This window comes from Poromitra crassiceps (assembly GCF_964638095.1).
Source record: "Poromitra crassiceps genome assembly, chromosome: 19".
Classification (NCBI taxonomy): domain Eukaryota; kingdom Metazoa; phylum Chordata; class Actinopteri; order Beryciformes; family Melamphaidae; genus Poromitra; species Poromitra crassiceps.
Genome location: NC_139646.1, coordinates 17494640 through 17511051, shown reverse-complemented (window position 1 = coordinate 17511051; position 16412 = coordinate 17494640). Strand labels below are relative to the sequence as shown.

General features: G+C 42.7%; 1 protein-coding gene across 1 annotated transcript; it reads left to right on the top strand.

Annotated features, from left to right (window-relative positions):
• Positions 1 to 1122: 1122 nt before the first annotated feature.
• On the top strand, positions 1123 to 10756 carry LOC310793930 (NACHT, LRR and PYD domains-containing protein 3-like). The gene is made up of 6 exons (XM_083655819.1): positions 1123 to 2416; positions 5080 to 5256; positions 5793 to 5975; positions 6088 to 6261; positions 8720 to 8893; positions 9753 to 10756. Exons 1-6 carry the CDS (start codon positions 1215 to 1217, stop codon positions 9766 to 9768), a joined length of 1926 nt encoding a protein of 641 aa, XP_083511945.1. The 5' UTR covers positions 1123 to 1214; the 3' UTR covers positions 9769 to 10756.
• The last annotated feature ends 5656 nt before the right edge of the window (positions 10757 to 16412 follow it).

Sequence of the window (16412 nt, the reverse complement as noted above, 5' to 3'; positions counted from 1 at the left end):
GCGTTAATTAAGCGTGTTTCGACGTAAGTGTGGGCATCTCTGGGGTGGGTAACTCTGTAACGTCAACGTTACACACGGCAACTATCTACAAACAAGCTAGCATTTACTAAATCGATCCGCCAGGCCAGGAGTTCATTTTGGTATGTTCAGCTTCACTAGCATATGCGCACAGGAAAGCACTAGTGTTTAGCCAAAGCTAACGTTACTTTGAGTTTCGTGTCTTTCATTTTCCATTTTCCTTTCTTTCATGTCTCCCATAACGGTCAACAAGGACGGGAATCAGCTAACGTTAACGTTACCAAGCTAAATCTCACCTGCATGCCCTGCAGGTGATCCAAATACAGGTGAGCTTTATTTTATTATTTTTGTATTCCAATAACCATACGTTTGAGTTTATTACCACTGTCTGGAAGATTAATGGTGATTTTCTCAGCTCATGAATGAATGCAACAAGTACTAGGTTCTAGGTTAGTCTCTTTCTATGCCTTTTGATGCAGCCACGTGGTCTTTCGTTGTTTACACTCTAATTTACTCATTTCAGAATCAGAATCAGAATCACTTTTATTGCCACAGTATGCAAGTTACATACGAGGAATTTGTCTCTGTATGCAGCGTAGCGGTCACATCAAATACAGAGATAAGAAGTAGGAAGATAACTAAAGACAATCACAAAGTTGCAAGTGCAATCAAATCGAGTAAATATATACAATGTGTACATGAGTGGTGAAGTGTTCTGTGGAGAATAAATATAAATTTACGTTGAATTTACATGAGATTTAAATAGACGTTAAATAGGCAGTGGATTTACATGAATTTACAGTCCCAGCAACACTGATACTTGCAAGCAACCAAGCCAACTATTTTTCTTTTAACGCACCTTCTCATTTTCTTCAGGGACCTCTCCTGCCGTGATGGATCTCAGAAATAGCCTCAAAACCATACTGAGGAAGAAATATCAGAATTTGAATGGGGTGCACTCTGAATACTCAGTACTACCTGCAAGACTTTGCATTGAGGGGCCCACCAAGATAATTTATGCTCCTGGATTATTTACCAACATGCATGAGTTTAGATTTATTTATAAATCAGATCTTCATTTATTTGAGATTGATAGTTTCTCAATCTCAAATATTTTAACACCTGCATGTGAACATACCGGCAACAAAAGAACAATTCTCACATCAGGAGTGTCTGGAATTGGAAAGACCACAGCTATGCAGAGTTGCAGTCTGGATTGGGCAGAGGGAATAGCCTACCAAGGCATCCACCTCCTGTTTCCTCTCAACTTCTGGGAGTTGAATTTGGTGAAAAAGAAATTGAGCCTGATTGAACTTCTGCATGCATTTTACCCAGAACTGAAGGAACTCAGAGCTTCTGACCTGAAAGGAGTGTGGTTTTTCCTTGATGGACTGGATGAGTGTCAGCTGCCCCTAAACTTCTGCAGTGCAGCAGTGAAAGATGTGTCACAAGTATCCACAATGGATGGTCTGGTGACCAGTCTGATCAGAGGGAATCTACTTCCCGATGCCCACATATGGATGACTAGCCGGCCGGCAGCAGTAACACGCATCCCTCGCAACTATTTGCTTGAAGTGACTGAGATGCAAGGGTTCAGCGATGAACAGAAGGAGCAGCACTTCAGAGCAATTATCGGCAATGACGATGTGGCCAACAAAGTGATCGACAACGTGAAAATATCAAGGAGTCTCGACTGCCTCTGTCAGATACCGCAGATCTGCTCCATCATGGCATGTGTTTTGAAGAATCATGTGCAGGAAGCAGATTATGGCTTCAAGGTTAAACCCATAAATCTGACTCAGATTTATACAAATTTGGTTAACGCACAAGCGAAAAACCCAGATAGGGACATTATCGCTAAGCTAGAAAAGCTAGCATTCGTTCGGGAGAATCGTTTTGAGGAAGGCAAAGGAAGAATGCATGAGTGTGACCTTCTAGCGGGTGGGATAAGTGTCAGTGAAGCATCAACATACTCCAAAAGGTTCCCGCTTGTGTTGAAAGAGGAGAGAGGGCTGCATAACACCACAGCTTACAGCTTTGGTCACTCCAGCATTCAAGAATACTTTGCTGCAGCATGTATCTTGAAGTTGGTCGAATCAAAAGTCCAGGGTTATGATGGTCCATCTCAGTCTGGGCTGTTCCTTGCTTGCCGGGCCCTGGTGGATGAGGCCCTGGAGAGTGCGGTGGGACACTTTGAAGTGTCTCTTCGCTTTGTCTTCGGCCTCCTGAAGCAAACTGGTAGGATGGAGCCCACCAATCCACTGCTTGAGTACACCAAGAGTAAGATCCTGGAGAACATTGTGTCTGACAGCACTGTGGGCCTGCTGCACTGCCTGAGGGAGTTTGACGGGCACGTTTTCCTGAGCGATGTCAAGTTCTTACACAAGATAGAAGAAGTGTCACCGTCCATTGGATGGACATCATTATACTGGGATAATCTGAACCAAAGATTATTTGATGGAGGCCAAAACGTTTTTGAGATGAATGTGTCTGATGGATGTGATGAGAAACTCCTGAGGCAACTACCAGCTGTTTTGAAATCAAAGAAAGCTATGTAAGTCATAAGTGTTATTGAATGTTTTGCAAATACAGTTGTTTTAAACACTCCATTATGGTGCCCAATATTTGTGACCCGTCACTGACTCCTGTCTCCTTGCAGGCTGCGTTTCTGTAACGTGACAGAGAAATGTTGTCCAGCCTTGGCAGCAGTCCTGAGCACCAGAGACTCGTACCTCAGAGAGCTGGACCTGGGGTACAACAGCATCCGGGATAGTGGAGTGAAGAAACTCATGGAAGGGTTGGTAGATAAAGACTGCAAACTGGAAATGCTCAGGCTGCATGGCTGTGGAGTGACATCGCGTGCCTGTGCGTACCTGGCTTCGATCTTGTGTCACTCCCCCAAACTGAGACAGCTGGATCTCAGTGGGAACGCAATAGGAGATGATGGACTGCTCCAGCTTGCAATTGGTGTTCAATCTCCAGGCTGCTGTTTAGACACACTGAAGTAAGTGACTTTGTGTGATGTGTGCGCGTTGGTCTATTATGTAACCTAACAAAACAAAAAAAAACACACATTTTAAAAACAAACGGACAAAATGCAAAAACAATAATGTTCACAAACAATAGACTTGAGTTTATTTGCACATCTTACTCAGATCTTACTACTATAATAAGGCTGGGCAGTTGCGCGGCGCACAATTGCTCGAGTGACATCACCGATGACATCACAATTGCTTGAGTGACATCACTGGGGACGTCACAAAGACGGAGTGACATCACTGATGATGACAAGAAATCAGCTTGAGGTCTGCAAGAGGAGATCAAGAAGGAGGAGGGAGAAGGATCGAGAATGTAGGGAAACAGTGGATGGATGGATCCAGAAGAAGGCGAAAATCCAACATTAAGGATCCCTACTTGCCATAAAACACCAAAAAGAAGAAGAATAAATCGGCTTGAGCCAGAGAAACTCCGGTTGAGTGTGCAAAGCAAACGCATGAGTTTGGTCACACCAAAAACCAGTGCGCCCATGGCACATCCTCTGCAGTCTCTAAAAATTACAAAATGCCGAAGAGAACCTCCTTTTGTTCAATGAGTTAAAAGAGGATATGAAACAAATTCACTGATTTGGGTAACAAACTAAGAATGAAATCAGTGTAGGGCAAAGAAACCATTACAATGAAGAAGGAAAGGAACAAGGCAGCTCTAATTCAGTTGAAAAAGCTAAAAAGCCTTTATTGCTAACTAATTTAATTTGTTAAGAACTTCCTATATATATATATATATATATATACACACACACACACACACACACACACACACACACACACACAGTATTCTGTATATGTTTCCTGTGAAGTAAACATATTGTCAGAAAATAAGTGTGTGGTAAACCTAGTGGTACTCAAACTTGCCCTAATCAGGAGCCACATTGACAACAAAAACAGCCAGAGCCACAATCCAAGAACATCCCTTTCCTCCCACCCTGAAACCAGTTTGGTTCTGTTTGAGTCTTTCCTCCCACCCTGAAACCAGTTTGGTTCTGTTTGAGTCTTTCCTCCCACCCTGAAACCAGTTTGGTTCTGTTTGAGTCTTTCCTCCCACCCTGAAACCAGTTTGGTTCAGTTTGAGTCTTTCCTCCCACCCTGAAACCAGTTTGGTTCTGTTTGAGTCTTTCCTCCCACCCTGAAACCAGTTTGGTTCTGTTTGAGTCTCGCCGGCTTTTCAGCCCTTAGCTCTACTCCTTTGGACCTTTTGACTTGCAAAATGACGTCACAAAGCAGAGATGTGCATGCATTTTCACACAAAGAAAAACTTGAGTTCCCAGTCCTCTTTAAATGTTTGATATTCTTCTTCATATTTGCGTTTCCTACGTTCTTTAGCCATTTTAGGTTCATGCATGGAGTTTGCACTTTTCTCGTGCACCTGCAAAGAGACCTGAGATAAGATAATTGATGTGACTTGAGAATGCAAAAAAAAAAAAATGTTTGCCATAAAGGAGCCACGTGTGGCACGAGAGCCTCGGGTTGAGTATTATACTTGATACTAGAATTAGCAGCTCTATCTTGAAGACTTGCAGCTCTAAATGAGCTGTGAATGTTCAACAACATGAGTGGAAAGATGACTTATTACAGCTTAACAGAACAAGCTGTCTCAACAGGAACATGAATACAGGATGCTTCATGTTACAGGGTTCGGGTAATCCATGGTGCCATCCTCAGCAGTTGGCTTATTTGTAATCCTTTTTCATATTTGGCATATCCATTATGTTGATATGTAATCCTTTTCATTATAGGCTGTCACAATGCAACATTAAGGAAAACGGATGCTGCTCTCTGGCCTCGGCTCTGCAGAAGAATTCCCACCACCTTAAAGTGCTGGATCTGGGCAGCAATGCAATCGGAGACAAGGGGGCCGTTGAGCTCTTCGAAAAATTGGATATATCAAACCTAACAAGGCTGGAGTGAGTCTTTTCCTAAATATTATAGATTCATTCACTTCTGATTGTTCTCATGAGTGGATTGATGCCAGCTGTCCAGTCGCCTAATAATTTATCTTTGGCAGGATGTATCACTGCAACCTCACAGCGTTGAGTTGTGACAGAATCTCCACAGCTCTGAAGTCTGAATCCAGCACTTTGGCCAACCTCAATTTGAGTAACAATGACCTGAAGGATGCAGGATTTGAGCTGATCTGCAAAGGCATGTATGCGTCTGCGTGGTGTCGGCTGGAGAAGCTCAAGTAAGAACTCCTTTCTTTAATCGTTTTTTTTACAATCACTTTGGCTCCCATTTCAGAACCTTGTAGTCATTTTTCAAAACTCTAGACACAAAACTCAAAAAATGGCTATCAGTTGGAACCGGCTGTCCAATTTTCAAAACATTGCATTGTGCATTCATACAGTAAACCTTGCACTTGCAGAATCATTGGTTAAATATTCATTCATCATGAAATACCATATGAACATTAAAGGGATAGTTCACTTTTTTTTTTTTTTATCTAGCCCTCTTTGCTACTTAGCAATGATGATGTTGATTGGTAGAGTTCTTTCTCAGCACAATCCATGCTGCTCCTCATAGATGACTCTGGAAAGTTGGTCAAAAATGAATGCAAGGTCAATGTGCTCACGCTCCTGTATGTACAAGCTGATTGAAGCTCACTGAAATGTACTTTGTGTGCATTGGATGAAATTTTAGTGAGCCTAAGTCAGCTTACATACAGGAGCGTGATTTCCGCCCCTCAAACTGTAATGACATGACGTCCCCTTCTTTCTCCAGTCTTTCAAGATGTGGCATCACTGGGACGGGTTGCGTTCATCTTGCCAAAGTCCTGTCTTTGATCCCCCCCCAAGCATTCGAGCTGACAGACTTGGACCTCAGCATGAACTGCCTCGGAGACAGAGGAGTCAAAGAAATGGCTGATGGACTGAAGAATCCCTATGGTCATCTCAAAACTCTTGAGTAAATATTTTTCAGAACCGAGTAAATTAAGCTTGTAAAATATGTTCTGGGGAATTACACTGTACATTGTTTTAGTGCAGCGTGCTACAGCAGACATTTTGTTTTGTTCCAGCCTGAGCCATTGCAGCCTGACGGAGGATTGTTGTGCGGGGCTTGCTTCAGCTTTTGCCTCTGAAGCGAGCGTGCTCACCGAGCTGGACCTCTCTGACAACAACCTTCAAGATAAGGGAGTAAAGAAACTCTGCGTGGGACTTCGGACCACTCATTCTAAAATGGAGAAATTATCGTAAGTTGAAATTACTTCTTGAAACTAATCTTTTAAAGCCCCAATCAGTAAGATTTTTGACATTTTTTATTGTAATATAACAGCTTTTTAGTCACAGGACATGGTAGATTGACTTGGAATAGGGAGACTCTCGGCTTTATTTATCCCACAACGCCCTCCATTGGCCAGCACTGGGACTAAGCAGTTTGCTGTCAGCGTCCCGTGTCAATAAAATAGAAAAAAAGAAAAGGATGTGCGCATGCGCTGTACAGCGTAAGCGCTGTCTGCTGGAAAGCAAGGAAGTAACTCGATTCGGATTTGCTACGAAAATGACGTTTCACGGAACTATGGATTATTATTTCATCACGTGGTGAGTACCCGATGTCACAACATGTACATAGAGCTGTCTGGCGCTGTGTTTTGTTGACTTTGAACGGCGATATCATTATCGATACTAATGCACGCAGAGGGCGCAGTTGGAAAACTTACTGATTGGGGCTTTAACTACCGATTTTTATTTGTTTTTAGCAATGTTATTCTTGTTTTAATCTTCTGTAACATTCTCTAACATGACTGAGTTATTGAGCACAGGTCTGAGTTAGTTTCTGTTAATCGTCCTGTCTGCATGTGTGGGGTGTAAATCGGTGTGGGAGAGGGTCAGCTTGAAGGCGCCAAAGATGAGGCAGCACAATGATAAACTGCTGACTCACCTCTACAACATTGTCTATATGGCGCTGTCTGTGCATTCCATCTGTCTGTAAGCTAGTATAAGAAAGGCTTGTTCCTTCACCCAGGTTTAAAGATAGACGGTGGCAGTGTTGTTGTCTGACTTCGCATTCATTTTAGCCATATTTATTTTGAGTAGACCACCATCCTAAAATGAGCTGATTAACAACAATAAAAGATGTCCCTTCTGAACAGTCATGGGAGGCACGGAAATTATGGTCCACACCTTAATCCTAATTGTTTCTCAACGCGTTTGATAATGTTTTCAGATTCAGAAAGCTTTATTGTCTCACAAGCGTAACACAATTGATTTGTTGGAATTGAGGTTATATCCCTAAAATACTAATTAACTTTGCAAACTTGGCGTCTCGCCACTGGCTGCTGGAGGAGTTGTCCTTCATGTTTTTCTGGTCAAATGGATGTAGACTGATCTGTCTAATGCAGTGGTTCTCAAATGGGGGTCCGGGAACCCCCAGGGTTCCGTGGCACTTTGCAAGGGAGTCCGCGAAAAGTTTCCAGGAAAATAAAAATAAAAACGTTTGTTGTTGCCAAAGCTTCATAGTTCAACGGAAATATTTTATGCTTTAAATCTACAATGGTTCATTGATTACATTCTAATCTAACAAACCTATCGGTTTAAAAGTCAAGCACATTACCGTGGAAACAATTAAGCTTAGCCCAAAATCACAAATCAGAATGAGGGGGTATATTTTCTATCTTAAGCGTAAGGGGTCCTTGGCTGAAAAACATTTGAGGACCTCTGGTCTAATGGATGTAGACTGATCTGAGTAAAAACAATTCTGATATCGAATATATTGGACGATATTCTCTACACACATTATATTACACTTTCTTTTGCAATGATCCCTCACATATCAAACACTTGACAAAGATATGACTTGACATGACTTGAGATATGTAATGTAGGCAGGATATCTTACAGCTTATCAATAAACTTTATTCTCCAAAATGACGACATTGCAATGAAACTGTAAACTTCACTGGGAATTTAATAATAAGTACTTTCATGCTGCTGGCTGGCTTTGTGCTGGAGAAGGCTGTGTAGACCTGGCCATGAGCAAACACTGGCTGAGGTAGGTAGATGCCAACTCAGTCATTCTCATGCCCTTGCCTTTTGTGGATGGTAAATGAGAAAACCAATTTGATTGGGAACTGCTGTCTGACAAAGGTGAAGGGAAGCTCATCATTTCTGTCAATGGTGAGGAATTCTTGGCAGGAAGATCCTTTCATCTTGTTTGTCCCTACAGAAATCTCACATTCAAAAGTGTACAAAGCGTTATTTATTAGAATAAATAAATGTGGTCCAAATCAGAAATGGAAAGATCAGAGTTTATGTTTTATTCTGTTCACACTGAACTAAAACCACCTCATCTGTGTCAGAAAAGAGTGTGTGTGTGTGTGTGTATGTGGGGGGGGTGGAGGAATCTGAATTGGGCTACTTTCTGCTGCAGTGTTAATGGAGCTTTTGGCTCTCTGAAGTCATTCATGAAATACATTAAAAATCACACTTGATTATTTTGTTAAAGTTGGTATATTCACATCACAACACCTCCCTATCTCTGGTCCTTTCAAGTGCATGTCATTCATTTAGCATGACTTTGTCTGGTCCATACATCTACAATAGGCCTACATGTATGTGAATCATTACTACCTGTAGGCCTGCTGTATATTATAGAAGTGGAATGCACTGGGACCTATGATTATCCAAACTAATTTTCTCATCTCTCTCCAGACTGAGGAACTGTGGACTCAGCTCAACGAGTATCCAGTTCCTGACCAGAGCCCTGAAGTCAAACCCCCGACATCTGGGAGAGCTGCATCTGATGGGCAACAACCTGGATGACTCAGGAATCAGATTGCTACTGGAGTTAACGGAGAACATGAAATATGAACTGCACACAATAGAGTGAGTCCTATTCAGATTCACTTTTTACTGCCACAGTTGGTAATCAGATTGCAAACGAGGAATTTGACTTAGTGTAAGAATGCATCATAGTGCTCACATCAATTGTTCGAAGACAAAAACAATAGATAAGATATTCACAAAGTGTAAGGTGGAGTCCAATGTAACTATAAAGCTGCTTATGTTTGGGGGGGGGGGGTTCATGGATATATTACTATAGATGGGTCTCCGCAGGCTCTGCCAATTCTAGCAAATGGTAGCAGCAAGTCTCCTAAAGGGGCGTGGTCAACCATTGACTCAGACCTGCTGAAAGTCTCCTAAGTGGGCGTGTCCGTGGAAAACCATGGGCAAAAACACACGTGACAAAATGACAGGAAGTGAGTTGAAGTTGGGCCGTCTTGCTTGAAATCCCATTGTCTTTGGTAGGTTCATGTAAGTGATGAGGTTCTGGCCTGTTGTTGAGTCAGCTGTGCTCAGGGGACACCAGGGGCATAGGATACTCCTGACATTCACAAGTGAATATTGGACATCTCACCGACAACGGGTGAAATTTTCCGATTACTTAGATTTATTTTGTCCCCTTATTTTTTGTTTTACAGGAATTTGAGAGCCCACGTTAATTTATTGACCTGATTCCCGTTAATTTATGTCATAGTTGCTGCTGCGATTCTGCTGGGGTTCACACACATTAAACAAAGTATAGACAAAAATGACCTGGAGCACTGTATCGACTCTATACATATATACACATACTGCATACATGTAGTATGTATGTATATGTAAAGAAATTGTTTACATTCAGACATCATCCAAGAAGCATTCATGTGCTGTTTTTTCCAATTATATAACTCTTATCTTTCAGCGTCATGACGAAGTAGGAGGGTGAGAAGGAGACAGTGGACGCCAATCTACAGATGACCGCTGCACACTGAAGCAAATGGAATTGAGATTCCACTTCTATACAGTGTCATCAGCTTGATGGTAGGAGAGTCCTTATCAAAGTGCCATTCCAACCACTCCTATGACATTCACATTGCTTTTACCTCCTTTGCTTAAAGATGATCCTCACATGTAGACAACAATGAATTTATATACGTAGAGCTTTATGTATAGTCTAGTGCCCATAGTATGCTGTACATTGTTTACATTGTAGGTGAGGTCCTATTGTCATTGTACAATGAGTGGTGTGAGATTGCAGGAGTGTGCAAACTAAATGTGCTTAGTCATATTTTGAATAGGACGACCGGGGGTTTCTCTCAGACTTAAAGCCCATGGCACACCAATCAAATATTCTCCAACTAACACAGATGTTTGTTTGGTGTGCCATGGCTGTCTGTCCTTGTTTGGTCAGATTCAACATGTTCAGTCCTTGTTTGTGTTTAAAACATTCTCCAAAAACTGCCAACAAGAATGTTGGCACTTGGAACTGGTGGGAATAGCGTGATCCTCCCCATGTGCTACGTCCTACCGGTGAAGCTCCCCGTCGGGTGAAAAGAAGCAGCTGGCTACTGCGCATGTGTCGGAGGAAGCATGGTGCTAGTCTCGGCTCTCTCCAGATCAGCAGAGGGTGGAGCAGCGGCCAGGGCAGCCAAAAGGGCAGCATGGGGTTAAATTGGCCAAGTATAATTGGGGAGAAAATGGGGAAAAGTCTGAAAAGATGCATTGCAAATTGCAGAACGTTTGATTGGTGTGCCATGAGCTTAAGTATGTACACAAGAGTTTTTTTCTTCTCCAGGGACTAAGATGGCGTGGACATGACAATCCCTGTCCAGTTATTAGTATACAGTACAGACTTCATGGGTCACAGTAGGACCCATAAATATCTAAGAATAGCCAAAAAAGGAAATAGAATTTTGGCTGTGTTTCAGAGGACTGACATGACATACTGACGTGTTGTCCATGTCTGTAGTAATATTATACAATTGTTTTATATTGTGTGACACAAAATGAAGAATTGGTGCGTGGCTTTGATGACATGGAAATCAGATTTTACCCGAGCAGTGCCAAAGCATGCATAGGGGTGTGGAGGGCGCCACAGTTTGCCGTTTGTTTGTTAGGCCGCCTGTATGGCTCAGTTTCAGTGATGAATATCCCACCCGACTGCTCCTTTCTTATGGCCCAATTCCACAGCAGCTAGTAGCGCGGTCCCGCTCCGCTCGACTCGACTTTTGGTCTCATCCCACCGTCAAAAACCGGCCCAGCTCGGTTTGATTTGAGGGCGAGTCGTGCTACTTTTGGTCCCTGCCTCGTCGGGGTACTTCGGGCTGGCGAGTAGGTCCCAAATGGTGACGTAAAACTCTGATGGCTACTGATTGGTCAGAGAGAATCGTGTTTACTCTGTCTACTGACTGTCAATGCAATGCTGGCGGCTGCATACCAGTTTAGTGGTCTTACCTTATCTTCTGTTATTCAGTATTTTGTGTCGCTGCCTTCACCTCCGGTGAAATCAAATCGTGGCGGGTGTTCAATTGTCTGAGAATAAAGTCCGCTGCTCGCTCAGGGAGCTCTGTAGCTGAGAGGAGGCTGCAGCGCTCCGCTAGGCCGCAGCGGGTGTTTGGAAGCCCCGGTCTTGCCTGGTGAGAGGCTGCGGGGTAGAGGCTTCACTCTGTTGCGCCTCTCCCGTCCCCGCACAGCACAGCGCATCCTGTGATATCATTCTCTTGGCCGATTGTCACATTTGCCCATGTACACTGTAGGTCATTTAGAGGCACCAGTATTTCATAAACAGTTTAAAAGTTCTGTGGATGGATTTAATTGTAACGTTATGTTATAGCCGAAGGACAGATATGCGGTCGCTATTTTTAGACGACCAGCTGTGGGCGGGGGTGGGTGAGGGCACATGATCCGCGGTGGAAGCAAAACGTCAATAGGGCTGATACGATTAGAGCCGAGTGGTGACGAGCTGTACAGGGCAGTAAAATGTGGTGGAAATGAGCCATTAGATGATTTGTGCATTCTGGTACCTTTTATTGAACCCTACAAATGCAAGAGATAGTAAATTAAATATTCCTGAATATCAGGTCTAAATACAACATACCTTGTATAGATAATTGGTAAGAACATTTCAAGGGCATAAAAAATGATTTACTTTTGTACATGGGTGTTAACTTAAAGTCCCTGGAAACCAAAATCCACAAAAACGTTCTAACTATGTTATTTAGGGTCTTATGTTAGTAATTTTGTGCCTCAGAAATTATTATACATTACTTTCAACCCAAAGCCTTAAAATCGACACTTTTCTACAAGATTCTACAAAGTACTTCCTCATTGAAGACAGCAGTGCGCGAGGTGCTAAAACGCAGGAGCTTATGACGTCATAAGCTCTATATAACCTTTGTACATGCACGCAATCTGCCCTTCTCCTTTTGTCCGTTCTTTGCCCCCAGTGACAGCGCTCCCTCAGTGTCTGTCTGCCTCCCACTCTGTGCCGAGCGCTATGCTGCTCTCTCTCTCTCTCTCTCTCTCTCTCTCTCTCTCTCTCTCTCTCTCTCTCTCTCTCTCTCTCTCTCTCTCTCTCTCTCTCTCTCTCTCTCTCTCTCTCTCTCTCTGGACTAGTGTGAGAGAGAGCACAGAGAGAGACACACACACACAAAAAAGCCCACAAGCCCTCTCAACCCCTTGTGTTCGACACACGCACTGGATCTCTCTTTCTCCGTTTCCCTCCCCCCCTCTCTCTCGCGCTCTCTCTCTCTCTCGGAGCAGAGAAATGTCCCTGCTGCAGACGGACACGCCCACACATTCCGCGGGAGAAAATACACTCTAAAAAATAATCGATTCTCATGCGTTTTGCCACACCTGTCAAACCTAAATTTATATACTTTTCGACGTTCATCATCGTTCAAATTTGGCTGGTGGCTTATTAACATAGGGTCCTGTGATGTGATGAACTCAAAATGCTAAATAATAAAGAAATATTTCTGGCTTCCAGGGACTTTAAGTCGACACAAACATTGAACATGGCTCAAATGAAGACCACAAGATAAGAAAAGGACGCCACACCCAAAGTCAAAATGATAGGGTTTTTATTTATTTGATTTATTTGACCCAAAGTATCAAAAACTGCCCGAAATCATAAAACAAAATGACCTGACAGCTTGGCCAAAAAGAGCAAAAGGGAGAGGGGTCTGGCTGACCCCTATTCACCTTATTCTTTGCCCATACAAGGATGCTTCTGCATGACGTCATTTTGTAATCGTCTTTCCTGTTTTAGACACGGAAGTAGATTACGCCTGCCGTAGTCATTTTTAGACTTACCAAAAAGCTGTTTTCAAGCCAAAAAAAAACTTTTAAAGTTTTAATATTTTTCGGGTGAGAACGGACCATTTTATCAGAATAACGCCTATTTGGAAATATTTAATGAGCAGTGAGGACTGGGAGTGCCCGGCTCTGCTGACACCGGTCGGACTAGCTATCTGTCAAACCCTACTGTAGGCTACTGGCAGTGAGAAAACACTGTCGACGTGCTTTTGTAACTAACGTTAAATGCCGACTGGGTACAGCCATCGGCTCCTCGCAGCAGTAATGCTATGAACATGTAACTGAAGTTGGCCGCAGTGTAGCTTAATTTTGAATGTTGCCAAACTTCATTCATTATTATAGTGACGTTTTGTTTTGAAATTGGCCGCCAACTAGCGCTGAACCGGAAGAACAAATACAATTGCGTGTAACGCGGAAGAGAGAAAAAGTGGGCGTGGTGAATAGGACAGTCGAAGCCAGCCCCTCTCCTTAAACTAACAATTGAAAAGTTCAAAGCATAGATTTAGGAAACTAAACTAAAGCTAATAATGAAAACGTAGCTACCAAAACTGCCAGATCAAACTAAAACAATAAAGCCTGACACCTATTGTGCCAGGGCCTAACAAAGGAAAGAATGGGCAAAAGTTCAAACCAAATGCAGGTGCTGCTGGGCTGGTGTCAGAGTGAGAACTAAATGCCTGCCAGCAGCAAGCCAGCTTTAAACTCAGGCAGAGCTGCAGCAGCAGCAATCAGCTGATGTTCTGCAGGTGTGTCAGTGTGAGACAAGGAGGAGCAGAGGAGATCAGTTAAGAAAAGCAACACAAACATATCGGATCTAAACATGAAATGCACTATATGAAGTGTGTCCATGGCCACACGCAACAATGGGTCTGGAAGAAAACGGACAAGCAAGGTCGCACAAATCCTCCATTGAATGTTTATTTTTTTATTAGTTTTTGCTTATGATGTTAATTACAGTATATCATCAAAACTTTTTTGTGACCTTCAAGGCAAACTCTTAAAAATAAATATGTGAAGGGTTTTTATGAATATTTTTGTTTTGTTTTGTTCGTTACTATGATATCAAAAAGTGCCTTGAATTTAAGTAGCACAAAACTGTTTTATTTTCGTAATGACCAGGTTATAGTTTTATAGCACTTGTTTTGGTATCCAGAAGCAACTGAAGAAAATTGAATGACAAAGGTTGCAGTATGTCAGTGATTTACAGTATATTCTGTGTTGAATCATTTCTCATCTTATCCACACAGTATCATTGTTTTATATTGACATTATTTGCCATGTTCTGATGCTGTAGCTGAGTTGTAATGTTGCCTTTGATACCACAGACTATTTTGCATAATAAAAGAACTGCATTTCTTTATTTGTTGAAAGAACTGTCCAGTGTTTTCATTGACGTGTTTGTTACAGTGCCACTCCATGTAGAGGGGTTCAGTAACGGTAAGTAACTGTAACCAACGCACTTGACGCTAGTCACTTTTGACACACACACACACACACACACACACGTGTGTGTGTATATCTCACGAGTGAGGTCTCACGAGAGAGGTCTCCAGACCAAATTTCAAGCAGAAGGCCACACATGCATAACCTGATCACCCCGCGACGTCAGTCAAGTTCTAGTATGATGTCAGCTATGTTGTGGTCAGTCAAGCCCAAGTATGACGTCAGTTAATTTTAGTATATTAGCAAGGGTTCTACGTCACCTCTCTCTGGCCGATCATAGCAGCAGCTGGCTTCACGGCAGTCCATCTCCCCTGAAGCTGTCCTCTGAAGCGTTGTCGTGCCCCACCCACCTCCCCAGTCCGCCACCAACAAGTCTTGACTCCTGTAGGATCGCCCACCGGGGGGGGGGGGGTCGCTATCCTAGCCTATGCAGATGCCCTCCTCTTGCCTCAAGAGGAGCGCCACTGTCTAATGGAGTCATGCGCCAAAGTATTTGCCATGCATGCCGATAGCTAAATAAAGTTTGTTAAATCCTACCAACTGGCCTCTCATGATTGAAGTACAAAGGTCTACAAATACCTAGTGTTATTTAAATATTATTTATTGATCATATACAAACAATACACAATAGTAACTGCTCTAACAGAATTTGAAATGTGTTTAGTAGGGTTTTTCCTGGCTCAGAGTGGGCCTTTGGGGCGTGACAGTCAAAAACATATGGAGGAAAGTGTTTTTACAGCACCTCCAGTTTAAGAAAAGAAGCCACTTCAAGATACTACACATGTGGAACTTTAACTTGGAAATTCTCTAAAATAATACAGTAAAAACATTTCATTTTGAATTAACATGCAGTCAGGGTTGTCCTGAACTCAAATTTATCAGTCATTGTCAGGATTTATTTTCTTGAAACATAGGATCGCCCGCTGCACGGGCTCGCTAGCTCGGCTGCTGCGCAGCATCGCTCATCCACTGTGCGGGCTCACATACGTCACTGATCACATCATGGAGTGCTCGAGTGACCTCACTCAGCGCACAATTGCGCAATTTTGGCCTCGCCCGCAGCTAGGCTGCTGCGTGGCCTCGCCTGCCCTATTGGCATGCGTAGCACACAATTGCTTAACTTCGCATCAATAATGATGTCACTGATGATGTCACTTATAGATGGTCAATAATGTAACTGATGTCACAATGCATGCCATCATCAGTGATGTCACTCACTGATGACATCCAATGTGCCACAAAAATGTAAACGGCCTACTTCCTTTTATATGGTAACCCTTTATTTTACAGGTCCCTAACAACTGTAATTAGACAATGTAATCACTCTATTACATTGGTGTTCATGTCTAATTTCAAATAGTTCATACGTTGTTAGGGACCTATAAAATAAAATAAAAATACAATATGGTTAAATCAGAACAATGATTTTGTTAGATTGTTCTTGCACATTCAAAATAAAAATTTCTGACAGTACATGAAGGCAGCATTCTATATACATGGCTCTGGTGCTGGGTTGCCAGGTCGTGGTTTCCTGCCAAATTGGACTAGTTTCAAATTGTGTTCCAAAAGTAAAAATATAAATAAATGCCATGGGACGGGTGGGGGTGTTTTGGGCTATTTGTTGAGTGACAATCAATTTCAGTTTGGTTTCCATTGTGAGAGAGAGGTTTCCTACAGGTAATGATTCTGATTGACCTGGCAACCCTGGTTGAGTGAATCACACAACTAGCGTTACTTGTCAATTAGCCTGGGCTGCCTGGCTGATATCACTCCGTGGAGTGGGCGGATTCGAAGCTGGACCCAGGCAAGTTGTCAGCTTTCT